This window comes from Bos indicus, chromosome 6 (assembly GCF_029378745.1).
Source record: "Bos indicus isolate NIAB-ARS_2022 breed Sahiwal x Tharparkar chromosome 6, NIAB-ARS_B.indTharparkar_mat_pri_1.0, whole genome shotgun sequence".
Classification (NCBI taxonomy): Eukaryota; Metazoa; Chordata; class Mammalia; order Artiodactyla; family Bovidae; genus Bos; species Bos indicus.
Window position 1 is genome coordinate 6,013,390 of NC_091765.1, and position 15,963 is coordinate 6,029,352.

Below are 15,963 nucleotides of genomic sequence, written 5' to 3' on the forward strand. Positions count from 1 at the left end.
CCACTCCAGTGTTCTTGCCTGGAGAATCCCAGGGACGGGAAGCCTGGTTGGCTGCCGTCTGTGGGGTCGCACAGAGTCAGACATGACTGAAGCGACGCAGCAGCAGCAGCAGCAATATGTTAGTGTAAGTATTTTATGTAATTTTTCTTCCATTTTTTAATATTGCAGTTTTCCTGAACAAAAGGAAAAATGGCAGTCCTTCCTTCAAAGGTATTTTGACAACAGGATACATATGTTAAATTTTTAATCCATGATAGAAGAATGCAAATCTCTTCAAGGCAGTGCCCCCAAACTGTGTCCTTCTCCCTGGTAGGAATTGTTAGACTCCCCTCAAGTAACTTCTTGTGTAGGTTGATCCTGACTGCTACTGCAAAGAATGTTCTCTCATTTACATGTATGCTCTGCTTAGCTTTAAGGAAGTTCTGTGTGTCACTGTCATCTTTCCTTTCTCTCCATCCTAATGGTTGGAACTAACATTATTCTCAAAACATATGTTAAATTTCCGTAAGTGTAGATTACTTACTCTAATGAAAGATTCTCAAAGCAAATGCTACTTCCTGTCCTTGAACCCAGGAAGGCCCTGGGCCCGCCAATCTAGGCAGGAAAACTTTGAGGATTGGATCTGCTGCCCAAATCTCACATAACAAAGGCGACCTGTTGCTTTCTGGGTCATATCTTATTTTCCTGAAAATATTTTTGCATATCTTCTTCCAATCCCTAATTTGATTTTACTCAGTTTATCTCTCCATGCTTTTAAGAATAATAACAAGGGCTTCCCTGATGGCTCAGTGGTAAAGAATCTGCCTGCCAATACAGGAGATACAGGTTTGATCCCTGATAGAGGAAGATCCCCCATGCCGCGGAGCAGCTAAGCCTGTGCACCACAATTGACTGAGCCTATGCTCCAGAGCCCAGGAACCGAACTGCAGCCACTGAAGCCCGCGTGCTCACAACAAGAGGAGCCACTGCAAGGAGAAGCTCGTGAACTGCAGCTGGAGCATGGCCCCCACGGGCTACAACTGGAGATGGGCCTCCACAGCAACACAGACCCAGCACAGCCGAAAATTTAAAAATTAAAATAAGGCGAAATAAGAACATAGACATTAAAAGAAGAAGAATAACAAATAAGGGACTTCCCTGGTGGTCCAGTGCAGGCGCCTGGGTTCAGTACCTGCTCAGGGAACTAGACAGATCCCAGGCGCCACAACTAAGTCTGCATGCCGCCAGTAAAGATCCTATGTACCACAGGGAGACCCGGTGCAGCCACACTAATTCAGTAAATGAGTTTTTTAAAGAAAATAATAACAGTATTTAAAAGATTAGCAACATTGATTGATTTGAAAATAAGCTAATAGCTAAAGCTAATTCGTCTACCCTATTCTGGGTTATTACTGAATTTTATTAGGTACGTCAATCTAGCCGAAGAGAAGGATCAATCAGAAAGCATTCCCCTCAAAATCTTCACTGAAGACATCAAAAACAGTGCCTGTGTAAGTATTTTTAAGATCAAAAATTAAATTCCAAGTTCTCAACTTAGCAAAATGAAACTGATAGAGATATACAGAAGAGATAGAGAGATGGGGTGGGTAGGAGGGAGAACAAAAAAGAAGAGAAAGAGAGAGGGGAGTAATTTAGCAAGCACTGTGTGGGAACACATATTTTCCCGTGAAAAGATGAGTGTCTTTACATTGTGGTTTGGATTGTTTCCACTGGTTTTTTTTTTTTTTTTTTTTTTTCCCCTCTGATGTTTTTATTTGGAATAATTGTAACTTACAGAAAAGTTAAAAAAATAGTACAAAGAACACACCATATGCCAGTTACCTAGATTCACCTATTTATGAACCTTTTGTTCCATTTGTTTGATCCATTTATTTGTCTCTTCTCTCTCTCTCTCTCTATATATATATATATATATATAAATATAAATATATATATATATTTGTGTGTGTGTATCTAACTATTTTTGAGGGTCATACGTACACCATGCCCTTTCTCCTTAAATAATTAGGTATGTCCTAAGAATAAGGATAGTCTCTCATATAACCATCACACAGCTATGACCTTTAGTAAATTACCATATGTGTAATACTTTAATCAACCATTTACTTTTCCATTTTGTTAGCTGATCTCAATAATGCCCCTTTCTAGCACAGGATTAAGAGGAAGGTAATGCTAAATGCAGAAGACTTTTGAAAGGTCTTTCATTCTGCGGAATGTCTGGATAGAACTGAGCCAAAAGGGATGATACTTTGAAAGGATCAGCAAATCTCTACCTCATTTTGTTTATGCTACTGGGGGGAAAAAATCATACCATTAGCCCCAGTTATTTGCATGTAATTTGATTTCTGAAAGTGTAGTGCTGTAGCCTAGACATTTGTGATGAAAAGATATTCTGGATGTTTTTTTATGATACTTTGTTCTACTGTAGTTTACAGTAACTCTAGATGACACAAAACAGTATTTGAAGGTAGAAAAAGGAAGTCATTTAAGACAGTTATTTCCTGGCCAAGAGCAAAGCCAGGCAAAATCCAATTTGTTCCTGACCACCAGATAAATGCAATGCTGGCAAGAGATGCATCTAGAGGGCTCTCATGCAGCAAAGCACACTTTCGTCTCCACCTACTTTGATTTGTGACAATGGGTTACATTCAGAATTTTTCACCTAGAAATTTTAAAAAATCAACTTTATTTATGTGTAACTTACACAAAATAAACATTTCTGGTGTTCTTCATTCCTGAAGATTCAAGTTTCCTTCTAGTACTTCATTTTATCCTGGAGAACTTTCCTTTTCTTATACATATCTGGTACCAACAGATTTTCTTAGTTTCTTTCACCTGAAATGTCTTTATTTCACCTTCTTGAAGGGTATTTTTGCTGGATATAGAATTCTGTTTGTAAATGTTTTCAGCACTGTAAAGATGTTTCACTTTTAGTCTCTGTGTTTTCTGATGAGTACTCTCTGCTCACTCAAATCAACCCTCTGTATGTGACTTGTCATTTTTCTTCAGCTGCTCTCAAGATATTCTCTTTAGTTTTGGTTTTTAGCTGTGTAGCTATGAAGTGTCAAAGCATGGTTTTCTTTTAATCTACCTGTTTGGTACTTTCTGAACTTCTTGATTTTATAAATTTATGTCTTTCACCAAGTTTGAGAAATTGTAGTCATCATTCTCTTGTATTAATTTTCTATAAGTTGCCTTCCTATTTTTATGGAGCATTTTTTAATGTGTTGTGTGGTCAAGAGCTATTATAAACACCCTGTTCACTGGCAGTTTAGAATGGAACTTACATTTTTAAAATTTTCAATCTCATTTCCTAGATTAATTGGTTTTATTTAATTGATTCATTAGATTTCAATCATGAAAATCTTAGTAATCATGACACCTGACAAAAAGAAAGTAATCACTGAATAGTAGTTAAAAAAAAAAACTTTAATAACCAGTTCTCATTCTAATTTTACTAAAACTGACTATGTAATGACAAAGAAATAAATCCATATTATAAAAGCACGACTCAGGAAGACCAAGATGGTACTTTTTTTTAAACTATCTTTCCTCCATTATGGAAACAGCCTTAAGGTGCTGAGGGTAGCCTATGTGCCCTTGTGGAATTCTCAGTCTTTCTAGTTCTTGCTTAAGCTATTATATTTTGTGTGCCTCAAATCCTTTAACAGAAATATTTGTTTTACTGAAATGCTTTCTACTAGCTTCATGTTATATAAAGGAATGGAAGTAGATTATAATAAGGGGATTATATTCTATATACAAGCATTTTACCTTGTCATTACCTGAATTATAAGCTTTGCCTTTAGAGTATAGATAACAATTTAACAATAATGATTTACTCACTTGTTTAAAAATGTTTAATTTATAGCAGCTTTCCTCACTTCTTTTTTGCAGTCTGTTACTGTAACAGTGACAAATTCAGACACAGTGAATGATGTTATCAATATGTCACTTTCAAAGCTAGGAATAACTGTAAGTTACCTGCAAGTTATTTTTAGTTAAAAGACCAACTTTGATTTTTGAGATTTGTGTGTGTATGTGTGTGTCTGTTTGTGTATAATGTATTTATTATCATAAGACAGCTGATTATTTCAGATAACTCCATCATATTTGGTAGAATTTGAAGGCAGCCAAACTACATTAATAACCTATGTGTGTGTTAGTCACTTAGTCATGTCCGACTCTTTGAGAGCCCATGGATTATAGCCCACCAGGCTGCTCTGTCTATGGAATTCTCCAGGCAACAATACTGAAGTGGGTTGCCATTCCCTTCTTTGAGGATCTTCCCAACCCAAGGATCAAACCTGGGTCTACCATATTGTAGGCAGATTCTTTACTGTCTGAGCCACCAAGGAAGCCCCTTAATAATCTATACAGATGTGTTATTTGTGTATTCCCATTATAAATTTTGTGTGAACCGAAGTCATAGCACAATGAAATCAGGCTATAATTTTACAGTTTTAAGGAAAAAATGTATATTTATTATATATATATATATATATATATATATACACACACACACACATAGACAATAAAATATTTATGATTCTAAATATTTCCTCCTCTATTGGATTATTCTTTTTGTATCTTCTTTCCTGATTCCTCCTGTCCCATCTCCATTTACCCTGATTGCACCTGAGGACTCAATCTCAGTATGAGAAAATCCTAAATGATATGTTTTGTTGTAAATCTGATGTAAAGACCACCTGGCAAGAAGCTACATCCCCTTGATGCAGGTCCTATAATGCAAAGGCTAATGCCTCTTGTGAACTGCTGAAGAAGACAAGTTCTGAATAAGACCATGGGTCTGGAGACGTTTGTGTACACATCTCTTTCATCTCATTTTGTTTTCAAGTGTCTGCTCTTTTATATTTTGATAGGACTGTTATGCTTGTTAAAAATTTTTTAGTGAAAGAGATGGCTATGTTTGAGGATGAGGGTTCAGAAGCAGAAAGAGGAGTGGAACATTCAGATGGACAGAACAGAACAAAGCACTTGTAAAGCATAGATCCTTATATAAAATTATATGTATTTATATATATACATATCAATGTGTAAAATGTACATATACATATAATTATGAATACATATTTATACATAAATGTGAAAATACCTTGCTATTGTGATATGACATAATTACAATATTTGTATTTGTGTTTCTCAATGGTATAATAAAGCCCCTTAAAACCTCAAGGCAGCCAGAATTTGGTATAAGACATCAAGATTTCTGTAAAAATATAATTTAATAATACATTTTAAATAAAATTGAATTCATATGCATTGAGTACAGCACCCCTCTGCGCTGATTTCTAATCTATATGATATATATGCCCTGAATGAGAGTTAAATCTTAGAAGAAAGTGGCTTTAGGGATAAGGTTGGGGAGACTGATTAATGTTAGAACTCATTTTATTTCATTTTTCTAACTTTCCTTTGCTTAACGTGATCAATCTCACTAGACAAAAAATTTCTATTTCAGTGAACAACTAGGGTTATTTGCCTATATACATATGCCTGATTTATGGGATTCCATCATAGTTTTTCCAGTTTTTACCTTAAAAGAAAAGATTTTTATCAGCTCTCTCATTTCTATTTGCCATGCCATTTTGAGCCTATTTAGTTACATGTGTGTGTTTGTGTGTGTGATTGCGTCCATACCTGGGAGCTTACTTCCTTCATGGCAAGGCCATGATTTTTAATCAGGAGTCAAAGGTAAGTGTAGTACCTAGTACCTATCACCAACAACTCTATTTCAAACATTTTTTGCTTTATCTTCTCCTGGAGGGCTCTTTAATTTAGCAGTCTTTGTAATTTATACTTGTTTCAAATGGGATATTCAGAATTCCTAGGCAGTGATTCTGCTGGAAGAAACTGTTTTCTACATCTGACTCCTTCTTCAGGTTAGAGTCCTTGTCCCTTCTCTCCCTTGAGTGGTGTTGCCTACATCACAGCCAGTAGGCTGCCATCTACTCAAGGCCTCTTGGGCACCTGTCTCATTTTGTTAACAGTTGCTGAGCTAATGCTGCCTTTCAAGTTTTACTTTGTTCAGGAATAGTCATGGCAGAGTATGTGGCTTTCTGGACAACATGCTTGACTGGGCAGGGACATTTTAAGGCAAAAGCCAGAATTCTCCAAGGAGTCTCAAAACAGCAGAAAGCAGGATTCTTGAGATTAGACTTCTCTTCCATAGTGAAGAGAAGTTTTTTTTTAAATTATTTTATTTTTTATTTATAATTTATATATTTATTTATAATTTTATTAAAAATTACTATGTTTTTTTTTAATTCATGGACCACCCACAAAGTGAGAGGCTGACTGTGACTGCACTATGGTTGCACAGATCCTCACCCTTTATCAAAAAGGACAAGAATCTCAGTCGATCCATTGGAGGCTATGAGAGAGGGACAGGGGCTACTGGAATCAGCATTGTTCACTCAAAAATTGTTGCCACTTCCATGGACCAAATAGCATTTATACTGGCCCAAATTCTCCTTTTGAAAGTATAGAAATGCTAAGGAAATGAGTTCTTCAAGTATCTACTAGGAATATTTGCTGTGACACATAGTTCTTTTTCTTTCCAAGGGCTCTGAGAAAGATTACCAGTTGTGGATCAGTTCTGCTGAGAAAAAGACTTCATATCCACTTACTGGTAAGTGTCAGGGAAAACCTAAGATGGAGCTGGTTGGGATCCAAATTGTAACTTTAAAGTCTCAAAGTAATGGTTGATCAGTCTTAAGCTTAAATGCCCTTAAACTGAAAATCTCTTGCAGTATTCATTTATACACGTCTTAAATAATTCGAAGCACCTGCTCTATCCCAAGCACAGATAGCATCTCTTCATGCAGCAGCTTATGGTCTATTTGGGAACAGCAGTGTGGATTTTTCTTCTTTACTTTTTCCACTTGACAAACAGAGTTGTCTTGAAAACACTTACTTACTTACTCTCTATTTACTCACTTAGGTATGAAAGCAACACAAGCAGGAATTTCTTTTGCTCATACATTATTTTTCATATTCCAGTCTTGACGTTCTCAGTTCCATTTTCTAACTACTAAGTTGTCTCTATTTCGTGATCATCTTCTAAAATCCAGCCATACCTCTGACCTCAAGTACATTTATTCAATACCTATTCTGTGCCCAAAGCTTTTCTCAGCATCATAAAGAAAATGAAATAATCACAATCAGACACTTAGATTCTTCACTGACTAAACCACCTGCATGTACTTTGCTGTTTCTCAAGCTGAGTTCACTAGCACTGCTCTTGAAATTTTTGATAAATAGACTATATCTTTCCTAAAATAGTTATCATAGCAAGTTAACTAAAAATAATAATGCACATTCTTGGATGAGCAAATCTGTCAGGGGTGGTCAGTGAAAAAAGGAGGAATTAAAACAAGGGAAAAGACAAAATCTGTAGTGGAACTTGCAATATAGTCATGGTGACAATGACTTCTGCTAGAAATCTTAGAGCACTTCCTCTTGTAACTTTTTTCATCTGTTCAACAATCCTGAGTCTATTACTCTTTCAAGTGATCTGAGGAACATTTTCATGTGGTCTGAAGAATCTAAACAGCTAAGTTTTTTCTGTGATATGTATATTCCCAGTCTTAGAATACATAGAGTCACCGAGTATAAAGCTGAAGACAAAATCACCTCACCCATTTCACGTGTTTTTCTTGTCTTGTTGACATCCTTGTAAAAGTCAGTCAGCAGTAAAGTGGAAAAAAATTGAATATTGAAACATATTTAGTTTAATAAAATGCATTAATTTAAATAAGACCATGTAGATGACAACTTCTAAGCTTAGAACAGCCTCAAACAGCATGGCTGGCTCTGAGGACTCCTAAGAGGCTGTCTTTCATGCTGCTGCCTCAGCAGTCATTCTGAATGCGCTTCTTAGCATGTTCTCAGCTGACAATTATGGATTAGCTCCTGGTTATCCTGGTGTCTTGGTTGTATTTTATTACTCTCAAAGAAGCTTCTTTTGCCTTAAAGGATGGAAGTCGCTGCGATTCTTGTTCTGAATAGAGCACTGACATTGTGTTTATGCCAGATGTAAAGCAAAAGCAAGAACTCCTCCAGTTGCATTTAATAAATCAGAAACAAAAGAAAAGGAGCTTTCATGCAATTCTTTAAAGATGGAATCCACAGGACAGCACAGGGTCTTAGAGAATTCTCTGGAGAGGAAGCAATTTATAGCATGAAAGAGCAAAACAAATCACTTGGCAGGCAACTCCCGATGATTTCTGGTGTGGTTTTCCACTCTGTAAACACCGTTTTGCACTTTACTTCTGGGTTTTCTCGGCCGTGCAGGCTTGTCTCTGATCACTGTCTCGTAGGAAACCCCTTAGAGGGAAGCAGCAGCGGGAGGGAAACATTAAGGCAAACCACCCCACTGCACTCTGCCTACTGAACTGACAAAAGGAAATGGAAAATCTGTTAAACTGACATGTGGGACAGAACACTGATCAGAGCCATTCTTAACATACATAGTCCGATGATTTTAAAAATATTAAGCACCAATGCTTATTAATATATTTACTTTGATCCTTATGAGTCTATGTGTGAGGGTCAGTGTTTCAAAGGAGGAATGTTAAGGCTAGCATTTTGCCTAAGATGTACAGGTGTAGTGCGTCAAGGCAGAAACTAGAAGGCCATAAATATTCTCAGATGGAAACACAATGAAAGTCAATATTGTGCAATTCACTGATGAAATGCCTTCCAAGCCAAGCAAGGTGTCTAAAAACATTTTTCTTGTTATGTTTTAAACCCTTCTGTTTGGGCACCTGCTTTTTGCAGCGTGTCCCCTTGAGAGAGTGCACATTGTGCTTACTCGGGAGTCACAGCCTTCTCTACCCGGAAGCCCCTGAAGGTCAGCAGTCACACCAGTGTGGCATACTCGCTCACGGTAAGGTGGGTTTGATCCCACCCATCACCATCGGTCTGAATCTATATTTAGATTTTTCTCCATATAGGTCATGAACATCCCTATGGAATTAAAATGAGCTGTATTCCAGCTACTGGGCTGCTGCAGCAGCAACTGGAGGGCTCCACTTCTGCTTCTGCCCTCCAGGAGGCCTTCCTGGAGGGGCCGCAAGAACTCCAAGACCAGTTTATCCTGAAACCCAGGCACTCAGCCAGAAACCAAGCCAGAAAGCAGCAAGGGAAAGGTGAGCCCCTTCCCTTCCTGCAAGTGGCTTCTCTTGGCTCTTGTCTCTACTCCTGAAAACAAACTGTTGACGTACAGACAGTTCTCCATGTGGGGCTGGAGGGCAGTATAGGCAGGCACCAATTCCACCCAGAATCAAGTCCAGAGAAGCCCCAAAGGTCTGAAATCAAGACCCAATTCACTTCTAGGAAGGCCTTTTTTTTTTTTTTTTTTAATTAAATTCCTCTAGGTAGACAGCATAGCACTTCCTACATATAATTATGTATTCACACATCTGTGTGGGCTTTGCTGGTGGCCTAGATGGTAAAGCATCTGCCTGCAACACAGGAGATCTGAGTTCAATCCCTAGGTCAGGAAGATCCCCTGGCAAAGGGAATGGCTATCAGCCACACCAATATTCTTGCCTGGAGAATCCCACTGACAGAGAAGCCTGGCAGCCTACAGTCCATGAGATCACAAAGAGTCGAGCATGACTGAAAAACTTAAAGACACATACATAAACACACACATACACACACACACACACACACACACACACACACACACACACACACACCCCTATGTATCTTATTAGAACATGAGCTTCTTATGGCCTGGAAACACACGTCCCCCATCCCAAGGTTTTGTCCAGTATCTCGGGCCCCTCACAGGAGGTGATTAGATGACTGTGTGGCTTAGAGAAGACCCAGAATCTATTCTGGGCTTAGGCTGAAGTGGCCTTGGGCATTCTGGTTAGACTTGAACTCTCTCTCTCTTCTTTTTTTACATTAGTATATTTATTGAAGAAAATATATTTCAAAAAGAACAGTAAACCATTTGCTATTTGCTAGCAAAATTAATTGTCTCTCAGTGTATTTTGTAATTATGAAAGTCCAAATGCTCCTGCATATAGTCTATTAGAGAAGGTAAATTATCAAGCACCTTGGTCAAATATCTATTTATAGAAAATCTAATATTCAGTTTTAACTAGTTTAAATTAGAGTCTTGCAATATAATTCAGTTATCAATATTCTTATTTTTCCTGTCAGTAAACTGAATGTGCTAGTTCTCTTTGGGGGAAGACTATGTTACTCAATATTTTCCTATGCTTTTGATTTTCAAGAGAAGAGAAATCTTAAGACACTTGTGTTTGAATGTCTGGTATTGTGCCTAATGAATATTTTACTAATTAATGTTATCATTAGTAAAATGTTCATTCTGATTACTTCCCATGCTGGTTTAAAGTGACCTATGATAAAAGACATATATCAATTAGGTATGTTTTGGATTGACATGTACACACTGCTCTATTTAAAATGGATAACCAACAAGGACCTGCTCTATACCACAGGGAACTATGCTGAATACTCTGTAAGAACCTAAATAGGAAAAGAATTTGAAAAAAATAGATATATGTATAATTGAATCATTTTGCTGTACACAAGAAGCTACCACAACATTACTAACCAGTTATACTCCAATATAAAATAAAGCATTAAAAAAAGAAAATAAACTTTCGCAGAAGACAAAAATAGCAATAAAAACTAAACAATGTTGTTCAGTTCAGTTCAGCTCAGCTCAGCTCAGTTGCTCAGTCACGGCCGACTCTTTGCCACACCATGGACTGCAACACGCTAGGCCTCCCTGTCCATGACCAACGCCCAGAGTTTACTCAAACCTATGTCCATCGAGTCAGTGATGCCATCCAACCATCTCATCCTCTGTCGCCCCTTCTCATCCCGCCTTCAATCTTTGCCAGGATCAGGGTCTTTTCAAATGAGATAGCTCTTTGCATCACGTGGCCAAAGTATTGACAACGTTGCATCTTCAGCAACAGTCCTTCCAATGAACATTCAGGAATTATTTCCTTTAGAATGGACAGGTTGGTTCTCCTTGCTGTCCAAAGGACTCTGAGGAGTCTTCTCCAACAGCACAGTTCAAAAGCATCAATCCTTTGGTGCTCAGCTTTCTTTATCGGAGAAGGCAATGGCACCCCACTCCAGTACTCTTGCCTGGGAAATCCCATGGACGGAGGAGCCTGGTAGGCTACAGTCCATGGGGTCGTGAAGAGTCAGACACAACTGAGTGACTTCACTTTCACTTTTGACTTTCATGCACTGGAGAAGGAAATGGCAACCCACTCTAGTATTCTTGCCTGGAGAATCCCAGGGACAGGAGCCTGGTGGGCTGCCATCTATGGGGTCGCACAGAGTTGGACATGACTGACGTGACTCGGCAGCAGTAGCTTTCTTTATAGTCCAACTCTCACATACATTCATGACTACTGGAAACATCATAGCTTTGACTAGATGGACCTTTGTTGGCAAAGTAATGTCTCTGCTTTTTAATATGCTGTCTAGGTTGCTCGTAACCTTTCTTCCAAGGAGCAAGCATCTTCTAATTTCAATGCTGCAGTCACCATCTGCAGTGATTTGGCACCCCAAAACATAAAGTCTGTCACTGTTTCCACTGTTTCCCCATCTATTTGCCATGAAGTAATGGGACTAGATGCCATGATCTTAGCTTTCGGAATGTTGAGTTTTAAGCCAACTTTTTCAATCTCCTCTTTCACTTTCATCAAGAGGCTCTTTAGTTCTTCTTCGTTTTCTGCCATAAAGATGGTGTCATCTGCATATCTGAGGTTATTGATATTTCTCCTGGCAATCTTTTTTTTTTTCTCTTTTAAAAATGTATTTATTTTAATTGGAGGCTAATTACTTTACAATATTGTAGTGGTTTTGCCAAAATTGACATGAATCAGCCATGGGTGTACGTGCATTCCCTATTCTGAACCCCCTCCCACCTCCCTCCCCATCCCATCCCTCTGGGTCATCCTAGTGCACTAGCCCCGAGCACCCTGACTCATGCATCGAACCTGGACTGGTAATCTGTTTCACATATGGTAATATACACGTTTCAATGCTATTCTCTCAAATCATCCCACCAGCAATCCCACTGTGTGTATGCTCAGCAGTGGGATTGCTGGGTCATATGGCAGTTTTATTTCCAGTTTTTTAAGGAATCTCCACACTGTTCTCCACACTGGCTGTAATAGTTTGCATTCCCACCAACAGTGTACGAGGGTTCCCTTTGCTCCACACCCTCTCCAGCATTTATTGTTTGTAGACTTTTTGATAGCAGCCATTCTGACTGGTGTAAGATGGTACCTCATTGTGGTTTTGATTCACATTTCTCTGATAATGAGTGATGTTTAACATCTTTTCATGTGTTTGTTAGCCATCTGTATGTCTTCTTTGGAGAAATGTCTGTTTAATTCTTTGGCCCATTTTTTGATTGGGTGGTTTATTTTTCTGGAATTCAGCTGCAGGAGTTGCTTGTAAATTTTTGAGATTAATTCTTTGTCAGCTGCTTCGCTTGCTATTATTTTCTCCCATTCTGAAAGCTGTCTTTTCACCTTGCTTATAGTTTCCTTCATTGTGCAAAATCTTTTAAGTTTAATTAGGTCCCATTTGTTTATTTTTGATTTTATTTCCATTACTCTGGGAGGTGGGTCATAGAGGATCCTGCTGTGATTTATGTCAGAGAGTGTTTTGCTTATGATTTCCTCTAGGAGTTTTATAGTTTCTGATCTTACATTTAGATCTTTAATCCATTTTGAGTTTATTTTTGTTTATGGTGTTAGAAAGTTTTCTAGTTTCATTCTTTTACAATTGGTTGGCCAATTTTCCCAGCACCACTTGTTAAAGAGATTGTCTTTTCTCCATTGTATATTCTTGCCTCCTTCATCAAAGATAAGGTGTCCATAGGTGTGCGGATTTATCTCTGGGCTTTCTATTTTGTTTTATTGATTGATATTTCTGTCTTTGTGCCAGTACCATACTCTACTGATGACTGTAGCTTTGTAGTATAGCCTGAAGTTAGGCAGGTTGATTCCTCCAGTTCGAGTCTTCTTTCCCAAGAATGCTTTGGCTATTCAAGGTTTTTTTGTATTTCCATACAAATTGTGAAATTATTTGTTCTAGTTCTGTGAAAAATACCATTGGTAGCTTGATGAAAGTGAAGTCGCTCAGTTGTGTCTGACTCTTTGCTGACCCCGTGGACTGTAGCCCACCAGGGCCTCCATCCATGGGATTTTCTAGGCAAGAGTACTGGAGTGGGTGGCCATTTCCTTCTCCAGGGGATCTTCCTGACCCAGGGATCGAACCCAGGTCTCCTGCATTGCAGGCAGATGCTTTAACCTCTGAACCCATGAGACTCCCTCCTAGAAATTATTCGTTCTAGTTCTGTGAAAAATACCATTGGTAGCTTGATAGGGATTGCATTGAATCTATAGATTGCTTTGGGTAGTATACTCATTTTCACTATACTGATTCTTCCAATCCATGAACATGGTATATTTCTCCATCTATTTGTGTCCTCTTTGATTTCTTTCATCAGTGTTTTATAGTTTTCTATATATAGGTCTTTTGTTTCTTTGAAAGTGAAAGTGAAGTCTCTAAGTTGTGTCTGACTCTTTGCGACCCCGTGGACTGTAGACCACCAGGCTCCTCTGTCCATGGGATTCTCCAGGCAAGAATACTGGAGTGGGTTGCCATTTCCTTCTCCAAGTGTTCTTCCCAACTCAGGGATCGAACCCAGGTCTCCTGCATTGCAGGCAGATGCTTTAACCTCTGAGCCACCAGGGAAGCAGTTAGATATATTCCTAAGTATTTATTCTTATCATTGCAATGATGGATGGAATTGCTTCCTTAATTTCTCTGTTTTCTCATTGTTAGTGTATAGGAATGCAAGGGATTTCTGTGTGTTAGTTTGATATCCTGCAACTTTATTATATTCATTGATTAGTTCTAGTAATTTTCTGGTGGAGTCTTTATGGTTTTCTATATAGAGGATCATGTATTCTGCAAACAGTGAGAGTTTTACTTCTTCTTTTCCAATCTGGATTCCTTTTATTTCTTTTTCTGCTCTGATTGCTGTGGCCAAAACTTCCATAACTATGTTGAATAGTAGTGGTGAGAGTGGGCACACTTGCTTTGTTCCTGACTTTAGGGGAAATGCTTTCAATGTTTCACCATTGAGGATAATGTTTGCTGTGGGTTTGTCATATATAGCTTTTATTATGTTGAGGTATATTCCTTCTATTCCTGCTTTCTGGAGAGTGTTTATCATGAATGGATGTTGAATTTTGTCAAAGGCTTTCTCTGCATCTATTGAGATAATCATATGGTTTTTATCTTTCAATTTGTTAATGTGGTGTATTACATTGATTGATATGCAGATATTGAAGAATCCTTTGTATCCCTGGGATAAAGCCCACTTGGTCATGATGTATGATCTTTTTAATATGTTGTTGGATTCTGTTTGCTAGAATTTTGTTAAGGATTTTTGCATCTATGTTCATTGGTGATATTGGCCTGTAGTTCTCTTTTTTTGTGACATCCTTGTCTGGTTTTGATATTAGGGTGATGGTGGCCTCATAGAATGAATTTGGAAGTTTATCTTCCTCTGCTATTTTCTGGAAGAGTTTGCATAGGACAGGTGTGAGTTCTTCTCTAAATTTTTGGTAGAATTTGGCTGTGAAGCCGTCTGGTCCTGGGCTTTTGTTTGCTGGAAGATTTCTGATTAAAGTTTCAATTTCCGTGCTTGTGATGGGTCTGTTAAGATTTTCTATTTCTTCCTTGTTCAGTTTTGGAAAGTTATACTTTTCTAAGAATTTGTCCATTTCTTCCAAGTTGTCCATTTTATTGGCATATAATTGCTGATAGTAGTCTCTTATGATCCTTTGTATTTCTGTGCTGTCTGTTGTGATTTCTCCATTTTCATTTCTAATTTTGTTGATTTGATTCTTCTCCCTTTGTTTCTTGATGAGTCTGGCTAATGGTTTGTCAATTTTATTTATCTTCTCAAAGAACCAGCTTTTAGCTTTGTTGATTTTTTCTATGGTCTCTTTTGTTTCTTTTGCATTTATTTCTGCCCTAATTTTTAAGATTTCTTGCCTTCTATTAACCCTGGGGTTCTTCATTTCTTCCTTTTCTAGTTGCTTTAGGTGTAGAGTTAGGTTATTTATTTGACTTTTTTCTTGTTTCTTGAGGTAACCCTGTATTGCTATGAACCTTCCCCTGGGTACTGCTTTTACAGTGTCCCATACATTTTGGGTTGTTGTGTTTTCATTTTTGTTCATTTCTATGCATATTTTGATTTCTTCTATGATTTGTTGGTTATTCAGAAGCGTGTTGTTCAGCCTCCATATGTTAGAGTTTTTAATAGTTATTCTCCTGTAATTGACATTTAATCTTACTGCATTGTGGTGAGAAAAGATACTTGGAATGATTTCAATTTTTTTGAATTTGCCAAGGCTAGATTTATGGCCCAGGACGTGATCTATCCTGGAGAAGGTTCCATGTGCACTTGAGAAAAAGGTGAAATTCATTGTTTGGGAGTGAAATATCCTATAGATATCAATTAGGTCTAACTGATCCATTGTATCATTTACATTTTGTGTTTCCTTGTTAATTTTCTGTTTAGTCGCTCTATCCATAGGTGTGAGTGGGTATTAAAATCTCCCACTATTATTGTGTCACTGTTAATTTCGCCTTTCATATTTGTTATATTTATAATTGTTGTATCTTCTTATTGGATTGATCCTTTGATCAGTATGTAGTGTCCTCCTTTGTCTCTTTTCACGGCCTTTATTTCAAAGTCTATTTTAACTGATATGAGTATTGCTACTCCTGCTTTCTTTTGGTCTCTATTTGCGTGGAATATCTTTTTCCAGCCCTTCACTTTCAGTCTGTATGTGTCCCTTGTTTTGAGGTGGGTCTCTGGTAGACAGCATATATAAGGGTCTTGTT

At 37.9% G+C, this 15,963-nt stretch overlaps 1 protein-coding gene across 29 annotated transcripts in view; it reads left to right on the top strand.

The window, feature by feature from the left end:
- The window catches only part of LOC109553295 (mitotic spindle assembly checkpoint protein MAD2A), a 651,283-nt gene that overhangs the window by 393,371 nt on the left and 241,949 nt on the right, over positions 1-15,963 (top strand). For 26 of the 29 annotated variants that reach the window (XR_011566996.1, XR_011566997.1, XR_011566998.1 and 23 more), the window contains 2 exons: positions 6,586-6,652; positions 8,979-9,173. Coding sequence is in view for 24 of the 29 variants with exons in the window: in XM_070790760.1 (XP_070646861.1) it covers positions 6,586-6,652; positions 8,979-9,173 (262 nt within the window). In the remaining 5 variants the exon portion in view is untranslated. Of the gene's footprint in view, positions 1-3,897; positions 3,976-6,585; positions 6,653-8,978; positions 9,174-15,963 lie in introns of all 29 variants that reach the window. The other 3 variants (XM_070790780.1, XM_070790782.1, XM_070790762.1) reach the window with 2 other exon arrangements.